The sequence below is a fragment of the Heliangelus exortis genome, chromosome 1 (genome assembly GCF_036169615.1).
Source record: "Heliangelus exortis chromosome 1, bHelExo1.hap1, whole genome shotgun sequence".
NCBI classification, from domain to species: domain Eukaryota; kingdom Metazoa; phylum Chordata; class Aves; order Apodiformes; family Trochilidae; genus Heliangelus; species Heliangelus exortis.
Window position 1 is genome coordinate 74,250,878 of NC_092422.1, and position 19,473 is coordinate 74,270,350.

Sequence of the window (19,473 nt, forward strand, 5' to 3'; positions counted from 1 at the left end):
TCTCAATTTGCACTAATCTCAGATGGATATGGGGATGTTTCTGTGTGGCAAATTGTATTCAGTTACTTAACAATAAGAAGCTGCTTCCTTGTAGTGAGGACATCAGTTCTTATTTGTCACCTTCATAAACTGATCACCATGGCTTCACCAATCTGTCAATTACTTTCTTTGAACCACAATCTCCTGTAGTGCTAAGGATGCGGCTGAGCTGGTGGCTGTGCTCGTAGCTCCTGATCTGTTCTTGCCCAGTGTTTTTCATGATCAGGGCAGTGAGAAATGTCAGCAGTGCCCTGGTGGATGACAAGATTATTAATTAATGATCAACAGAGGAATTTACATTGTTTTCCTCCTCTCTCTGTTACAGTTTTTATTTTCTACAAAATCTGTTTCTGCAAGGGCGTGAAAAGAGAAAATCAGACAGAAATAACTACTCCCTTTATTTTTCTGTCCATATGTGCATCTGACCTTGACAAACCATGATGCAGAGCTGTTCAATACTAGTTCCACTGTACCATAGAATCATAGAATGACAGGTTACAAAGGACCTCAAGGATCATCTGGTCCCTCCTTTCTAATATTATTGTTTATGTGATATGCCTCAGCGCCCCATTAAGCTGAGATGTAAAGCTTTCCAAAGTGGGGGAAACTATCACTTCCCCTGGGAGACCATCCAATGTCTGTCCAGTGTCTCATAGTGAAAAATTTTACTCTTGTGTTTAAATGGAATCTCCCCAGGAGCAACTTGTGCCCATTACCTCTTGTCTTGTCCATGTGACTCCTTGTAAATAGGAAGTCTCCATCTTCTTTGTATCCCCCCTTTAAGTACTGGAACATCATAGTAAGGTCTCCCCCAAGACTTTTCTTCTCAAAGCTGAACAGACCCAGTTTTCTCAGCCTCTCCTCATATGGCAGCTGCTCCAGTCCTCTGATCATCCCCATGGCTCTTCTCTGGACCCTCTCCAGCCTGTCCTCATCTTTTTTGTACAGAGGGGACCAAAACTGAACAAAATATTCCAGCTGAGGTCTGACAGGAGCTGAGTAGGTTGGGATGATGACTTCTTTTTCTCTGCTGGTGATGCCCTTGTTGTTGCAGCCCAGCATCCTGTTGGCTTTCATTGCTGCTGATCACTCATGGGGAGCCTGTTGTCCACCAAGACCCCAGGTCCCTTTTCACAAGGCTGCTCTCTAGCCAAGTGGATCCCAGTCTCAACTGCATTCCTGGGTTATGTGTTTCCAGGTCCAAGACCTTGCACTTCTCTACATTGAACATCAAAAAAGTCAGACCTCTTCTCCACTCTGTCTAACTCATCCTGGAGGGTGGCTCTCCCTTCTGGAGTGTCAACCTTTCCACTCATCTTAGTGTCATCAGTGAACTTCATCAGTGTGCTTTTGATACCAACATCCAGGTCACTTCTGAAGATATTAAACAGGATTGGGCCCAATACTGATCCCTGGGGGACTCTACCTGTGACCCATTGCCAGTTGGAGGAGGAATTATTTACTATCACCCTCTGGGTATGGTCTGTTAACCAGTTCCTCGTTGCACAGACCACTTCTCCAAGCCATGATGAGTCAATGTCTCCAGGAGGAGGCTGTGGGGGTACTGGATCAAAAGCCTTGCCCTTGTTTACGTGGCATAAACTCAAGACAGTTCTTGGGGAGGGCAACTAATACTTCTTGTTTCCAAATAATTCAGCATCTGCCTCCTCTGCCTTCTTGTTAACTCATTCTGTTGAGGTCTGAGCTAGACTTGAACTCCTGGCCTAGATGTAAGAGAAATTTCCACTTTATAGTTGACCACCTGTTTGCAGAAGTGAGCTTTTGACCCTTGTTAAAATTTCAATTAGTGTTACTTCATTCCTTGTAGCACAGGTTAGGTTGTCCTTGCATTATCAATGCATAATAAACTCACCTAAGTTGCTCCCAAGCTGAGCACCAGCACCCTTATCTGTCCAAAACACAAGCCTTCATTTTCTCAGCTATAACCTGCTTGGTTAGAAATACTACCTTAAGCTATTGCTCAAATTACTTTTTTTTCATTCTCTCTGAAACACAGTCACACTGCTTTAAAGGAAGCCCAGGACTTTTGGCATGGAAATGGTACATCCTGCCTGTACAGAAAGAATGAATTGTCATAAGTGGGAACTACAAGGCATCTACACCATATGATTGCACAAAATGACACATGATGAATGTGCCAATGCTTCGAATGCCCTTGGGAAGGAAAAACAAGCAGTCCTGGCTTCACCAATCTGATAATTGATTCTCTACTTATGGTTTTATATTGTTCAAAAGTGGAAATGTGCTCTGTTAAAGAAGATAGATTGTAAATACGAGTAGACGCAGTATATGACAAAAAGAAATATTTTACTGCTTCTCTAGAATCATTTTCCTTTACCCAGAACAAGGTGGTTGGGTTTTGGTTTTTTTTGTTTGTTTGTTTTTGGGTTTTGTTTTCTTTTTTTTTGGTGGGGGTTTTTTGTTTTGTTTTTTGTTTGATTTTTTTTTTTTTCATGTGTAGAATAGTTACCTAATTAAAAGAAACATCTTCTCTTTTGGCCCCTACCTACAGTCATCTTTCTCAGCATCTCTGTAAATACCTTATGTCCCTGATCAACGTCAAAGATCTGACGTTGAAGAAAAAAAACCCTTTCATCTTTGAAGGAAAAGCAATCCATACGTGGTTTCCATGTTTTCCTGGCCTGAATACAATCAACATTTAGTTGTGCATCAGCAGTGGGTGAGAGGTTTAGCATCTCGTGACTTGGCAGAACTAGTGATAGAAATTGAGAAAAAAAAATTGGATACCTAGTTTATTCACTGCAAAAGGCAGTTTTGGGTGACTGAAACAAATTGTGAGTCACTCCTAAGTTAGGTGGATACTTTCAGATGGAATCTGAATAATGGAGAGAAGATAAGAGAGTTTGTTTCAGAATTTTAAATTCAATTATTCCTGATTTTTTCTTGTTTTGTTTTGGAAATTGCTCATATTTAATTTAAAAATGGAAGATGAAGTAGATGTCTGGGAAAAAAAAAAAAAAGTTTAGCACTGGGAAAGTAGTTTGCATTTTCCAGTATGAATTTGGTTTAAAATTATGATATTTCATGGGGTTGAAAGACTCGGGTGAAAAGAAAAATCCAAAGTAAGAGTGAGATAAAAAGAAAATACTTCCTTTGTAAGGGCTGTTAACAGTATGTTCTTAATTCAGAAACTTCCCTGCCTGGAAATTGTGATGAAACCAGGTACTTTCAGTTTCAGGTATTTAAAGATGGAAAGGTCTACCAATATCTTTGTGAATTCAAGATGTGTGGAAAAAAAGCATCCATAAAGTTTTGTGATATCAGAATTTTTTATTAAGTGTTTTGATTTAGAAAAAGAAAGTGAAATTTAATAAAACATAAATGCTTTGTAGTGGAAGACAATTTTACATATCTTTTGTTTGAGTTTTTATTTTAAAAGTTATCTTGTGCTCTTTCCACATTTTGAATCTAGAAAGGTCTCTTATTTCCCCAAGAGATTCTTTTGATGCATAGGAGGAATTAACTTATATTGTAGTATTTCCAGTAGCTGAAAATTTTCTTCTCATAAAAAAATCTTTCCTAGAGTGTGGTCCTGTGCAAAAGCTTTCAACACATGCTGAGCACCTTGCACTGCAGATTCAAGTTATATTCATGATGCAGAATTCTGGGAGAGAGTGTATGTGTTTTTATTTCTTTTTACACCCATTAGAAAAGAATACAGGGAGTTAAAGTAGTTGTCTGGAGTCTCCTGAGCCTGGCACTGTAGCAGAAAGAGAGCACAAATGTCAACGAATGACAGCTGCTCAGCTGCAGGACCCATGGCCACGTTTTCCCCCAGCTTCCCTCCACAAAATTGTGCTGAGTTCTGGTATGGACACCTGGTGTCAAAAGGTACCCAGAAGCTGTGAGAGAGTCACAGTGGTAAAATAAACAGAGCTGGAAAAATGGAAGATTTAATCTTGGCACAGTCTTGATGAACAATGAATCCTCCTTGGACTTTCATTTCCAAGAAATTCACTGGGGTCACTGATGCTACAACAGTGCTGTATAGAGCATAAGCTGATCTCTTATTTACATGGTGGGCATGACCAAATAACAAATGAGGAAAATTATGAAGGGGAAGTAGTTACTTTGCCACATTTGCTTAGTCTTGGTTCTTGGTGCAGACAGCTCTCACTCCATAAGCACTTCCTCATCAAGTGGGTCTCAAAACATTTACAAAGCATCTGAATAATTGATAGTATTTATAATTTTATTGGTGACAAGCATTAATTTCCCTGCCTGCAAACAACATCAGAGACGAAGCTCTGTAAAATGCAGTAAAAAGTGGAGCAGCTATTTAAAGAAATAAAAGGGCAAGAAAATCTTATTGTACTTTCTGAACATGATAACACGGAAAGATGTAGAGTTTCCAAATACCCACTTCTAAAAGTGCTGCAAAGTAAATGGAGTCATTGTGCTGCTGGGGTAACAGGCATTTCAGAAGTTTTACAAGGCCTTCCTTTGAAAAAACAATCACCACTATTTTTTCATTTTATATTTGGTAACCTGATGTCAACTCTGAATTTCTACTGCAAACCTTGAGTTCTGTCTTGCGAATGAGATTATAGGAAAGGTGGCAAATGCTCAGATAACAATCTGACTGTAGTAGACTACATAGGCTCGTGTAAGGTATCTTCTGTTATTCTGTTCTGTTCTGCTTTGGTTTACATCAAATGTTTGGTAACAGAGATCATTCACATTTTTTATCTAAGCAAAGTCAGAGTAGGTCAAGCAGACATATATGCCTGAAATAGCCATCCAAAACACTAGTCTTGGTCAAAAATGAGAAATTGACATTTTCAGGTACAGTTCATTTCACTACAATATAGATATCCACATTCCACTTCAATGCATTTTGTCCTGAAAATGCTTATTTCTTACCTTTAATTAAAAAAAAACACCCTACATGTCCATAACAAGTTTTAAGTTAGGTGAGATCAATCAGGGTCTCTACTGTCCCACATGTACACAGTAGTGACCATGGAGCATGGACATGGTAGTTAAGAAACCTGGAAATAGAGTCTTTTTTGATAAATCCTTAAGAAAGAAGGTGATGTCAGACTTTTAGATGAACAAGCATACAAGTTTTGATGCTATACTATGATCTGGGGGAAAAAGCATAGCTGGTAACACTAGTTTTTAGTTCAGTGAAAGAGCCTCCCAGAGCAATAAATGTCCCTAGGATATCACCAAGTGCTCAGTTTTGCAGACCCCATCTCCTGTGAGCGTGTCACTCAGCAATATTTTTAACTGAAAATTGGATGTGAAAGGTTTCTTGCACAGTGCAAAGGAGAAATAAGATCCTAAGAATGAAATGCACACTGGAGCCTGCCAAGTGAAGATTTTCCTCTGGGGATAAGTGAGAAATGGCTGAGGAGCTCCTGGAAAAAGGCATTTCATTGACATGTGAGACATCGCAGCAAGAAGCTGCAGCATCTGTCAGGCAAGGGTTATACCACTCACCTGAAATGTGCAGATCAAATTCACATGGTTTCTGTACTCATCTAACTGAGAAAAGTGTTCAAGTACCATGAAATACTCTGTACCATGGCCTTCTCAATCTCTGTATGTCTCTGGACACAGATAAAGACTTCATATTCCACTGTTTAAGTCTGTGTCTAGGAAGGGGAGTCTGTTCCCAGTCTCCAAGCCAATGTAATTTTCAGTGTTTTCATGTAAGGTGGAACAACTTCAGCAGGGGTGATTGAGAGAGGTCCACTTCAGATCAATCTATAATCTGGCAGATGTGACCGTTTCCTAGTTGCAAGAAGGCATTTTAAAGTCAGTTAAAGCAAACACAGACCCTGAAATCCACTGAAACTTTGCATTGTACATGCTTTAGATATCAAAGTGATGGTCTAAAATCTGGGCACTCACTTAAGAACTTCTTTGGAAATGGAGGAACAAAGTGAGAGCCTCCACGGCTTGGTGTAATAGATTCACATCATTTGCCATGCACAGGGGTGGCTACAAATAAGTCTGGTTTCAGAAAATTGCATGGGGTTTTAGGCTTTTATCAACATAATTCTGTGCACACTGGGGATGGAACGATAAAAGTGATTTGAAACCAAAGGGCTCAGCTTTCATTCATTGCAGAACCTCTCCATTTATTTATTTTTTAATCTACTGTTGGAAACAATTCCTTTCTGTTTTCTCATTTAAAGCTAGGCCATGGTATGGCAGTGGCTAAACAATAAAACAAGCAATGTACTTGCCACCAATATTATGATCCTCTGATTCCAGCCCATCAGGCTGGAATTTAAATAATCCAGCTGGCTCAGCAGCTGTGTGGATGCCATTTATGGCAGCACTGTGTAAGTGACTGGAAGGCTAACTCAGGGCTTCCTTTCTTATTTTGCCTTCCCTGCTTTAAGCCCACTAGGACAGGATTTGCACAGTCAGAAATGCTGATTCTTGTGGCTTCAGCTCCCTGCATTGTGCTGTCTCTGGCAGCAGAGTCCAGCTGTTTGTGCATGTCTAATACGTCTCCTAAGGGCGTTTGTAAAGGAAAACAAGCTGCCCCTTCAAGGAAGGTAACAAACAACCTAAACTCAGCTGCATTTTACACAAATTACAGTGACTTGGTTCCTACTGCTCCTCAGCCTGTGGCACTGAGTTTCTGGGACATTGTCAAGTTTTCTCGGTTGCTCAGTAAAGATGTAACTTGTGAATTTTTTTATTTTTTTTTTTTTTATCTGTGGGAGAAAGCAATGCATATCTTCTGTGTGTCTAATTGAAAGGCACAGATCCATTGTGTCACCTTAGTCTGCTAAATCCTCCTCTTCCATCCCAGCCTGTGCATGTGGCATTGTGGCCACTGAAGCATGGAGCTGCACCATAGCCTCAGCCTGTACTGACATGTACATCCCCATCATGCAGCCTGGGTAACAGGGCTTGGATCCTCTAATGTGTCCTGCTCAGTGCTCAGGATCTGCAGGATGGAGGTCTGTAACATTTCTGCCATGCTTTTAATGCCAGTTCCTTGGCTCATGCTGCTTGCTGGAACACACAGGACACTCTATTCCATTTGTTGTTAACAAAAAATTTTCTGCAGACTTTGAAAAGTGATGCTGTCCAAACACAAGGCAGGTAGGAGCAAAATCTACTGAAACTGGTGTGCTTCTCTTCATCGTGAAATGGTAACTACAACCATGAAAGAAAGGTCATTTTGAATAGTTCTTGCAAAAGCTAGACATGGAGTTTTCCAGTTCGGAGACTGTCTAAGGTCTCCTGAACATTAGATTGTTAGATGCACAACACATGCTTTTCTGCTTTCTTTTCAGACCACTGTATGTTTTAACTGCATTTAAAAGTTTGGCCTGGGAGGTGTTGTTCAGATGTAAAATAATTTCGTTAGAATTTTTCAGAGTTTAATTACCATCTGTTTTGCTTATCTGAATTGAGTTACATGGTGGTGCCATTTGAGCTGACCCTGGGTGTCAAACATCTCCACAAGACTGGTTAGTATGGTACTGGAGATTTGTGTTCTGCTGGGTTGACAAATGGGGGATAGGTATCTAATATGGCATTATGTGATACTCTTATTTAAACAGCTGAGTAAAGCTCCATGCGTCTGTGCTTAGACAGTGGTTTTAAGGCCCTCTTTACAGACAGGAAGACGAAGAGGCACTATTTGGGTGTCACTCATCTCATCCTAGAGAACATCTAAAACAGTTCTGTCGCATCAAATCCTAGAAATGCCTGTTTTATTTCATTCTTTGCTTTATTTATATCAAAGTAGTTTAGACAACTAGATGAAATGTACTTTTAGACATTAAAACAGTCAGATAATTTTAATTCCACCCTGGATGTAATACCTGATAAACAAAAGAGAACACCTGCTGTTGCCTAATCATAAGACCCCTGCTTAAAAACTTCAAGACCACAAAAAAGAGAGAAACGAAATGCAGCTATGGAGGATGAGGTACCTTTGATATGCAAAGTGGCTACATTAATTGGCTACTCTTTGACCCAGTGTTGGTAATATAATAAAAAATCTTGTGAAATCACACTGCTGTAATATACCTGATTTTATATACAGACCAGTCAATTCAAATCAGAATAGGCTTTTACTAGAACACAGGCATCTGGTATTTAGATAATTGTAGTAGATATTTAAGTAGTAAAGTTGTATCATCCCATAGGATATAGTACCCTGAGTTTACTTTAAGATTAGCTAATTAATCAGCATGGTAATCGTTCCATAAAAGGTGGAAAAAGTGATAACTTTAAACTTTCTACAGTTGTTTTTCAATAGATATTGTATCATGTTTTGTCATTGTGTAATTTCTGACAAGCTGTGGTTGTGAGTATTAGAGCTCTTGTATTTTGTTAGGCTAATCCTGCTGCTGTTCCTAATGGCAGTAGATCATAATTTGTGTATTGTTTGTGAACACCCATCTCCATTAATAGTTGGGGTATTTATTTGTTATAAGCCAAAAAACTAACAAACCAAAACACAAAGAAAACAAACCATCTCATTGAACAACCCGAACTCATGCTGGGCAGAAATATGTTTATTTTTTTCCCATCAATGTTTTCAGTTTATGAGGAAGTATGAAATATAACATGCTGTGTCTTACTACTTTCTAGGTCTCCTACGTAAAAGCAATCGACATCTGGATGGCCGTGTGCCTTCTCTTTGTCTTTGCTGCATTGCTGGAATATGCAGCAGTCAACTTTGTCTCACGGCAGCACAAGGAGTTTCTGAGGCTTCGAAGGAGGCAAAGAAGACAAAACAAGGTACAGCTGCTCTTCACTTGGGGTGACTGAATATGCCCTGACAGCACATGGACATGCAGTTGATTTCTCACCTCAGTTGATCCTGTCCTTGCAGGAGAGTCTTGTTATAAAGTTTCATTTTGAGTGGTTTGTTCCATGATAAGGAGTTGATAACTGGCCACTGGGTTTATTTACAATTTACGAAATAACTGACGAATGTCACTAGGCTGATCACTAACTCCAAGAACTTCAACCTCTAATGAGGCAGCTGTAGATTTACAAATACTGTGATACTATATGGCATCCACCAGTGGATAAGGAACCCTTGGAAGCAAAGACATAGGTAGAGTAGTTTTTTTGGGGGACACTATTTTCTTCCCATAATACAGAAGTGCTGATGTCAGAACATGCTTGAGACCTGTCTTTTCTAGTGTTACCCTTGGTAGTCAAGCTAAAATGGGAGATTTCTCATGGTAGCCCATGGAAGAGTGATGGACAATTCAACCCTCATTGTTAAGCCACCAGTAACCAGTGTCTCTTCCATTTGAAACTAGGAAAAAATGGCCACTTTCAAAAAAAAAAAAAAAAAATTTCCTCTCTAGATTCTACTGTTTCAGTTTGCTGCTGATACAAACTTCAGATTTATAACAAGGGTCCTATATGTGAGTATTGCCATCTTATACCAGTGATATTTTTTTATTAAAGAAAATATTATTAAAGAAATATTTTTAGGAAGTCCATCCATCTTTCCTGATATTTTTCTTTGTTAAATGGAAAGACAAAAATAGACACTGAAATGAATTTACTCCAATTATGATCATTCCCAAAATTATAAAGGCTTCATCCTTCCTGTATCCATGTCACTGTTTTTCAGTATCAGTAGAAACTTAGGTTTATGCTGTACATAGGCATTTGCTAGGTGAAGTAAAATATTTGCTTGAGCTGCACGAGTGCCTCAAGCCACAAGTAATGGGGTCCTTTACAAGAGGGATGACAGCAATGGCACAGGGCATTTGTGTTTTGACAGGTCTGTCTAATCAATGTTCTGTAGATAATGTAATATTTGATGGATGCTCAGGGAAGGAATCCAGCGCTGTTCTCTGGTTTAATATTATTGCCAGGTGAACTGAAGTTCCTGTTAAGATTAGATTACAGGAGAGAGCAGAAATGCTTCCCCATCTAGAGGCACACATACTAGGTGCACTGCCACTGGAACCCTTTGCTTCTAGAAGCATCATAGCAGCAGCAGAAACTGCTGTATGAGGTCTGTTATTTCAGTTTTGTATACAATGCCTTCTTTAGAGATGAACAAGTAGGCAAGAAAAAACTCCTGGTAAGTAATACACAGTATCCAGTGGCATCCCTGAAAAATCATGGGGTTTTTATCCACAGAAGTGGTCATTCATTATTCTGGTGGCTATTAAAAGAAAGTTATTTAAAACCAAATCACCAAAAGACCTGTGCTTATCCTCAGCTAGTCACTACATAGATTCTTTGCAAAATGGGTAATGCCTTAAATAAATACGAGTAAATATTCTACTGGAGTTAGCAGCACTTCTCCATTTGCACAGCCTGGCTTCCACTTTTCCTACAAATCTGTTTGCATGGGCTTCAAATGCGGAACAATGCTACCAAGGCCATCTCTCTAAGAGGGGTTTTCTGCCATCTCCTCACTTCAGTTTGCCTCTCACAATCTTTCAGTTGATTTTGCCTTGAAAAGCGCTGCGTGTTGCTTTGCATGACGGCCTTCTCTAACCGAGCCATTCTTCTCTCTGCGTGTTGTGTGTGTGTGTGTGTGTGTTGCTCTGTTACCTCTGTGCTGCTCTCATTCTTGCTGCTGCTGTCCATGCTGACACTCTGGGGACAGGCACAGACTATGGCTCTGGGGAATGAAAGCGTCGAGTCGGTGCGGCGCGCGAATGGCTTGCGGAGCAAAGAGTCACCGGCTTACGGGACAGTGAATCAGATCGGCAATTCAAGTTTGAGGGTAACACTGCAGCGAGAAAGGGAAAGCAAGAGAGAGTTTTAGTCTGTGCACAGATGTCATGGATCAGCAAAATGGGTGATTTCGATGGCATCGCTACTAGTCTCTTGCGTTCTCTTTGCTAAATGTCCCCCCAAAATACGCACAGTACTGTCCCCGGCATGAACAGCAGTTTCATGTTGTACGCTCTCGTGGCCCATCCTTATGCCTGATTTTTTTCCACAGTTGGCTTGTGCCACCCCTGTTCCAAACATCCCAGGGAAAGTGCATGTATACCTGGTAGCCTAGTCCTGTGTGAACATTGGGTCAATGGTGGTGGGGGGGGGAAGAGCACAGGAAATTCCTTGAGACAGTAATTCCCACATTGTGTCATCTTTCAGATGAGAGCATTCCAACAAAATTGGGTATGTACAATGAAATGCATTTTTATTGGTATGGTATCTGTTCCTGAACTGTCAACCTGCAGTGTTCCTCCTCGTGATGTTCTGAGCTCTGCTTAATGGAGTATGAATAGCTATGAATGAAAAGTATTTCATCGGTTTCTTTTGATTTGCTTGGAGAAAAGCCATGGGGTTGAAATCTTCAGCACAGTGACATGTGCAGCAGATCAGAAACAAAACGATAGCATCTGATAGATCCAGATTATGTGTGAGCTGTGAAGGTAATAAAATCAGTAACAGAGAGAGGTATGAGCTTAGTGTGCAGCTCACTACTTGGTACTGGTGGCTGAGAAATGAAATGTATTCATTTAAATAAAATGGGACCAGGATTTATATCTTTCAGTACCTGGTTTCCCAGAACAAAAAAATTGCCTGAGTAGCTTTTCATATGTAATCAACCTCTGACTTTGATCAAGTTTTGTCAATTTATGCGATTATAAGATGCAGATTATTTCACTGGATTTTGTACACTGTAAAAGGAATTAGTATCTTGCAAATCAAAGCAAAAGCCACAGTTCGCTTTACACAGCAAAATTAGAATCGAGGGTTTTCAATGCAAGAAATTGTTCACTTTCAGAGCTACGACATCAAGCAGCAGAAGAAAGCCTTTATTTCTCGATACTTTCTGTTGTAGCAATAATCATACTTACACAAGTACAAAATGGAACATAAAAAGTAAAAATTCAGTGTCTCTCTAGAAGATATGAGCAATATTACTATGCTGCCACTGGAAATCTGATGCTGTATGACTACAAAACCAGTCCGAGTAAGTCCTCAGCACACGAAAGGTTCATGTAAGGCCCAGTTATCCTCTCTCTAAGGAAAGCTTCTGGAAAGCTGTCTCCTACTTTTGAATATTGTCTGTTTCATATACAGCCAGAGCTGTACATAGTCAGGCCATGTCACTGCAACACTTTTGCTGCAGAACCCTAAGAGCTGGAGCTGCACTGGTGTTGATTTCCCCTGGATAGTTCCCGTGACAGAAATGATGTGCGTTTGAGTGGTGAATGGAGGAGATACACCAAGATACAGGTTTCTGGAACAAATGTTATTGCAGCTGCAGGTTGATATTTCTCTGCTCAGAAGAAGGACATTTATGTGTGGAGGACAACATAGCAACATAGCCTGTGGTGCCACAAGAAACCTGACAAGCAGGGAGCTTGGCTTGCTGAGGTATTGCTCATTGAACCAAGGGTTTACGGTGAATGCAAATCTAAGTCATAGTCAAGAGGAGACAGTGTAAAAGAAGGGTGATTGAATATTCATACTGCATCATTCCGTGCTAATCTGGGGAGAGAAAAAATAGGCACTAAATCACAGCTGAACAGGATTCCTGGGTTTAACAGCTAGATCTACAAAACAAGAAAAATACTGTTCTCAATTTTGTAAGCTTATATCTCCGTCATCGCTTTCGTTAATGCTTCTGCTGTGTCTTGTTCTTTTTAGTGCTACAATCCTCAGAGAATTGCATGAAAGCACAAGGCACATTAAGAGCACATCAGATCTTCCAAGCCAAAGATCAGGCTGGTTAATGTTTCTCTAGGAAAGTCTGTGTTGTATCATTGACGGTCCAGAAATTATATTTACAGCTGAACCATTGACCTGTCATTGCATTAGAAAAAGATTGTTTTATCAGGACCTGTTGCTATTTTCCATACAGAAAAAATTCCTATATCCTCAGGTAATATCCTTAGTGCTTCAGTCTCTCTCTTCCCTGATGCAGTTTCTGCTGGACCAATACTTGTTCCAAAGATTTGTGTAGTCTTCCTACTCTCAATGAAAAACTGCCATCAGTAGCAATAAAAATGTTTTCCTACTTATTCTATATCACAGCACTACTTTTGCAGGCTGCAGAAGCCATGAATCTGATGTTAATGAGGATGTAGTACAGTTTCATTATGTTAAAACCTAAATTGGCTCACCTGAAATAAAAGATATTTTTTAAATTATGATTTGCAATAATCAAAAAAAAGATTTGCTTATTTTTCAGAATTATGGGTTGTCAGGGAAGCAGGACGACTCTGTTTATGCAGTTTCAATCATCCCTTTTGAAAACAGTAATTATTAAGTTATATGATCAGTAGTCAAAATGAGTCACAGTACACTGGTGTTTATGCAATCATTTCAAAGAGGACTTCCTAAATTATCTATGTGACGGTTACCACTGTGACCAAGAATAGGGGTTAAGTTCAGAACCATTAATGTTAAAAGCAGTACTTTATAGCTTGAATGAAAAACTGCAGCTGGAGGCTGTGACAGACTTTAATCCCATGTGCAGGGAGCACAGAGAAATACAAATAACAGTGCTGCAGCCAGGGGGGTTCACATGCATGTAGATTAGCAAGGGGAGGCACAAATGATGTTTTCAAATGAAAGAGCTGGGACTAAGTGATTACAGCAGCAAGGGGTAACTCTACTAAGCCAAGATAGCAGCACCTGGTCAATTGCTTCAGAGAACTCCTGGTCTCTGCATGGAGCTGCTGGTGGAGAGGTGGGCCTGAGTGCCCCAGAAACATTACTGTGACTGTCAAGATATTTCCATCTTTAAAAAAATAAAAGAGACATTCATTGAGTACCACTGATTTTCAAAGTCCGATTCTGCTATTTTAGCATATTTGAAATCCCTCCATCAGAACCCCCAAACAATATTCTAAGATTTTCTAGACTTGCCCATTAAAAAAGAAGAACCAAGTGCCTTCAGCCTGACTTTTCTTTTTAAAAATTTGGTACTACTGTCCCCAGTGGAAATTTTTGCCCGCTGGCATCGATGTGCAGCGCACTGGGTGGGATGAGGTGCTCACCTCGTGTTATGTAAGGTGCCGCATCCTGTGAATAATGGAAGTGCTCAAGGAAAGCCCTTTCTGCTGAGCTATTTTTGGAACTCACTGAGCGGGCTCAGGCACACGAGTTTCATTGTGAAAAATAGGAATCCAAGTCTGAATGGCTTTCTCTCTCTCTCTCTCACATCTTGCTTACTTAATGGATTAAAGGGGATGTAGCTTCTGCGATAGATAAACACCCTCAAGATACTGCAGTTGCTTTTCTTTCCCCAGGGCAGTTGCATTAGCAATTTAATTTAAATGCACAGGAAAAAAAAAAAAAAAAAAAAAAACAAACCAAAAGCACACAGAAAAAACCCACAACAACAAAAAACCCAAACCAAACCAAAACAAAAAAACAACAGAAGATAAACACATCAAAATGAGCATTTAGCTTGAAGTCATAGTCCCATCTACAACTGCACAGAACCAGGTGAATAATAGACACAGTACATTTCAGCGTGTTGCCTTGTGACTTCATCTGCATGACCTTGTCTGCCCTCCTTCATGTGAGCATGAATAGGATAGAATTGGCCTTAGTTAACACAAAAACATCTTTACTGTTTACTAAATAGACTTACTACAGTACGTTTAAACATTTTTTAAAAAACACAATTGCAAACAAGAAAAACTTCAGGATATAAATCCTTAGTCTAGCTCTAGACACAAGCCTAAAGAGAGAGAGGAGTCCCCAAAGAAGGAGTAACCTGTAGGAAAAGAAAAGAAACAGTTCAGCCATGGGAGCTGGTATCCAAGCAATGGATGAAAATCTGGTAAGAGCAGTCTGCCTGGCTAGACAAACAGCTTACTAGAAATGCAGATTTTCCAGTGAAAAACAAAGAGAAAGAAACAGTGGAAGAGAGAAACTTTTACGAGGGACTGTTTACAAGAGTTTCAAAAAGCGAAATAGAAGCTTTTCCCTCCCTTATTGGAGAAGAGAAGGTAAAAAATATTCAAACAAGTATCTGTGTTACATGTGTTCTACAGCGTCAGACACAATAAGATCATGGACTACATGGGGTGAATTTTTCACCCCAACCCAAGAAACAGACGAGAAAAAAGGATTGTTACATTTCAAGGCAGAGGCCTCTGAAAACCAAATACAAATTTCGGTACATTAAACATTCTATACTCAAGGGCAGACTAATTTTTAGGACATGCAATATCAGTTTCTGGGAAAGACCAAAAGACCTCCAAATGTCTAAGCATTAATTAAAACTGGTAGAGTACAAGTGTGCACACTGAAATAATGGAATCCAGATACCAGACCAGAGACAAAGCCAGGAGAGCAAAATCAGGAGAACAGAAATAATGATTTGGAAAAAAAAAAAAAAAAAAAAAAAAAAAAAGTACAACCCCACCACCAATTGACAAAAATTGAGGACAGAGAAAAAAAGCCTGGTCTAAAGGTGGTGGAACCTAGAGAAGGTCAGAACTGATGGAGAGTTGGTAAGGTTGCAGAATAGTGAATATTTTTACTTGCTGAAATGATCAGAGTGGTGTAACACAGAGTACTCTGTGCGAGCAGAAGGGAGAGAGAATCAAATCATAGGGATGGCACCAAAGCAGCAAGCAGGACATGAAACAGTGTAATGACTCATGTTAGACAGCTTGTAAATAGTTTAGCAAATTACTCCTTAGTGTTAACAAGATATAAACAGGATATAAGCTTTATAAAACAAAGTTTAAATGGGTTAGAGAACAATAATATTACAATATTTCAGATCTGGAATGGCAAAATGGTTGTATATGGTACCACCTGGGACAGGTAGGATTGGAAATGCCAGAAGGAAAACTCGATATAGGGCTGTGGGCGTTGTTTGCTTGGTGATGTTACTTTGCTTTAGGAACTCAATTCCTCTCTTGTACCTACCCAACCCTCAGTGGCTGAAAGGATCAGCTCTGAACTGAGAAGCCTTGGGGACTGAAGTTTGCACTTCGCTTGAGTGAGTTTGTCCAGGTAGTTACTCATGAACAGCAGGGAACATACCAGAAATGAGCTCTGCAGTTTTCCAGCCCGTGAAAGGTGCTCTCCAGCTGGGTGCAAATGTCTCATTTTTTATTGTACCTAGGGGAGAGTGCAAACTGAAAATAGGGCAGAGAAAACTAGAGAGTGCCAGGAAACAGTGTTCTTATTTTTGATACTTTAAAGCAACAAGAAGTAGCTCTACAAGAAGGACCTGCCACAGGCACAAGCTTTTGTTTTCCAGATTGTTTCAGAAAATGGTGATTGTTCCACTGGATGTGTTCTGGCCAACCTTATTTCATTGAAAAATGTGCCAGTTGAGTATGAGTTTCCTGATGAAAAAAATGAAGAAAGGGGACTTACTACCCCTACCCAAGACTCCATAAAGAGTGAAAAGCCAGTGCAGTCCCAAAATTTAGGCATAGGCTGCACAATTTAGGCTTAAACTCCACTTAGGCTTGCCTCAAAGTTGTCTCTTTTAAATTGGTAGCTTGTATTTACTGTTTCCCTGCCCAGAGTCAGGATCCACCAAAGCCCTGATCTCAGGGTTTCTCACTGCAGTGATGGTCAGGTCCTCTTTCTAAGGGGTGATGAAGGCACCAAGGAGGAGAACAGTTTCTCATCTCACCTTGCCAGCGGTCTGTCACAATGCTTCACATCAGTTCTGAGTTCTGTCCCAAGCTTCATTTTCAGCAGCAGAGCATTTCAGTGTGAAGAAATATAAATTAGTATTTCTGGTAGAGAATGAAAGAGTTGCACAGTCAGACCCAAGCATAATGCAGGCTGAGAATACAGCACTGCTGTATCTGTGTATTTCCACGCTGACTTGCAACTGCGCTCACCCTGTGCATCTCCTGAGCATAGTAGACCAGTTGTATCAAATTACATGGTAAATTGGTGAGATGGGCAAGTGTTCAGTAGGATCCACAAAATGCATATTTACATCTGACCCAATTAATCTCCTTCTCAACAGGGAATAGAAGCTGCTATTTGAATGTAATTAATTGTGAAACATTCTGTAATGATGTTGTCCAAATGACATTGTGCAAAACCAAATTGTATTAACTGGGCTACTGAAACCTCATGCTGTCTCCAGGTCTTAAAATCTTAACGGGTTTCAGTGAAATCCATTTATTACCATACTTTTAAAAAAAGTGGTGTTGAAGCAATTTTTTTTCTCAAACTTTTTTCCCAGAGGGAAAACAGCATTGTTTAGTTATTCCTGTTCCAATTAACAGCCATTGCTTATGGAGAACTGATAAGTCAGAGCCCAATTCTGACACAATTAGTTTTAGTTACTGATTAGACATGGTTATATCACTTGATCCACTGCTAGAGCAAGATACTATTTATTGTAAATATGGATATCTATCCTTGGGTATTCCTCTTGCTGTTGCTTTTTTGGAGGGTTTTCTTTTTTTTTTTTTTTTCTTTTTCTTTCTTTGTAGGTTTTGTTTGTTTTTTGTAGCAACACTAATATGTCTTGCCCAAAAGAAGCAATAGGTGAACTGAGAGTAGATGGATGGGTGGGGAAGGAGATTTTCTTTGCTATAACATGAGGCAGGAGCAAGACACAGTTACAGCGGAAGTAGTAAATACATAAGCTCCACACATTCTGAGTATTTGTTCCTGTCTTCTCAGAGTCCTCACAAAGACCCATTTGCAGTCAAGAGTGTCTGAAAATTCCTTGCCAAGCCCAACAAGAGGTCACTAAAACTTTACTCACCTCTTCTCTTCTGACTGGACTCTCCCACTGGCATCTCAGAGCTGGCACAGCCCTGGCTCTTCCCAGATAACATTTCTTTACTACAGCAGGATCAATGTCAGGAACTTATCATTGGAAAGCTCAGTTTTCTAGTAGCTGGTTGAATATATCTGTCATACTGAGTGTGCCAGAGTGTTTTTAGCTCTTGGATAAACGGATTCGAAAGGTCGGAAAACACGACTGTGGTTTCCTAATCACATGGAGTAACAGAAGTCCAGTGTCCTACTTGTGGATTTCTGCACTGAGCCTGTAACTTCTCTCTGAGCAATAGCACAGCTCTTCAAATCATGTAACTTTTAACCTGTGTATGTAATTTCTCACAAAGATCTGCGTGTGTGTATTTGTATACACACTTATATAATACACTTGCATAAATACAACTAATTTTATCAAGGTGCTAAGGTTTCAATTTTTCTGTGATATCATGAGAAGACTCCCTAGGAGCCATGATGCTTTCGTTTTCATGCCTCACTTGAGTCTCTTCAAGCAGTTGCCTGTGTGGCTTTCTGAGATAACTCTTTCTGCTAGTCATCTGGAAGTGCTCTGACTGGGATTGACTCATTTATTTCTCTTCTAAGCACTCCCAAGCCTGCTGGTTGTAGACACTTGCCTTCAGGTGCTCTGTAATCTTCATCTGTCAAAAGAATAACTAATTAAGAATGGAAATCACAGGCTCTGCTCTTTAGAGATTATTTGAGTCTCATAAATGTGAGATCTTGCATGTCATTCTAGGAAAGCAAGTTGTGCATTTCCTCTTCAGGATGTAGTCTTACAGGTATCTGCAAGGAGCAGCCCTCATAATCCAGAACAGACTCTCAGAGAAATTAATTTATTTGTTTGTTAAATTATGTCAGCTTTCTGGTCCACTTCCACGGAGGGTTGACTTTTTGAATATGGTTTGTCTCTGCTCCCAAGTTAGCAGGAAAGAACAGGATAAGAGATACTTTCACAGAAAGACAAAGTCTTTTACCACATTCAAGGTCTTCAGATTTTACAAAGGACAGAGCAGAATCAGACACTCAGTTTCTTCATTTGCCTCATCTGCAGAATTTCAGTCTCGTTGGCTTTTTTATGTGCTGAGCATGGCAGGCAAGGGAAATGACAGCAAGCCTAATCGATCGTGATACCACTACAGGCTGGTGAAATAGAGAGAACTTGTGCAGCATAAGATGCTTTTTTTACTGCCTTTGGTATCTTCTGTCTGGAAGACAAACTGCAAGGTTCTAATACTCCTTTTTTCCACCATTGCATACCTGGATGAATTAAGATGTATTTGTCTCTTCCCAGGTGTTTTACTGCAACAGGAGCACTTACACTGTGTAAGTCCTCTGTCCTAACTTTGGAAGGCTGGTGACCTTGACACTGTCATGGGAATTCCCATGTGAAAATTGGGAAATTTATTTGTGTTTGCAGGTAGCTACACCAATGAGTGGGCACTCAAGCCTTCTGATACTCAGTATTGTCCTTGCTCTGTAATTTTCCATCCCTACCAATAGACTATATCAGTATTTCATATATGATTTTCAAGCGTTTCTTGCAGAAGACAATTATCTTTATTGCAAGTTTTGCAAGTTCTTGCCTGATCTACTTCTTGCCAGAGTAGCAGTGGCAAATTATGTAGCTATTCAATTGCAGTTTCCTTATTAGACCATAATGCCAACAAATCTTCCATTGGACATGTTCCTTCTGGGGAATTTGTGCAGATAGGTGTGCAT

At 39.9% G+C, this 19,473-nt stretch overlaps 1 protein-coding gene across 6 annotated transcripts in view; it reads left to right on the plus strand.

Annotated features, from left to right (window-relative positions):
- The window catches only part of GLRA2 (glycine receptor alpha 2), a 132,030-nt gene that overhangs the window by 94,639 nt on the left and 17,918 nt on the right, over window positions 1-19,473 (plus strand). For 2 of the 6 annotated variants that reach the window (XM_071748409.1, XM_071748418.1), the window contains exons 8-10: window positions 8,656-8,805; window positions 10,652-10,771; window positions 11,149-11,172. In XM_071748409.1, the coding sequence (XP_071604510.1) occupies window positions 8,656-8,805; window positions 10,652-10,771; window positions 11,149-11,172 (294 nt within the window). The remainder of the gene's footprint in view (window positions 1-8,655; window positions 8,806-10,651; window positions 10,772-11,148; window positions 11,173-19,473) is intronic. The other 4 variants (XM_071748429.1, XM_071748437.1, XM_071748447.1 and 1 more) reach the window with 2 other exon arrangements.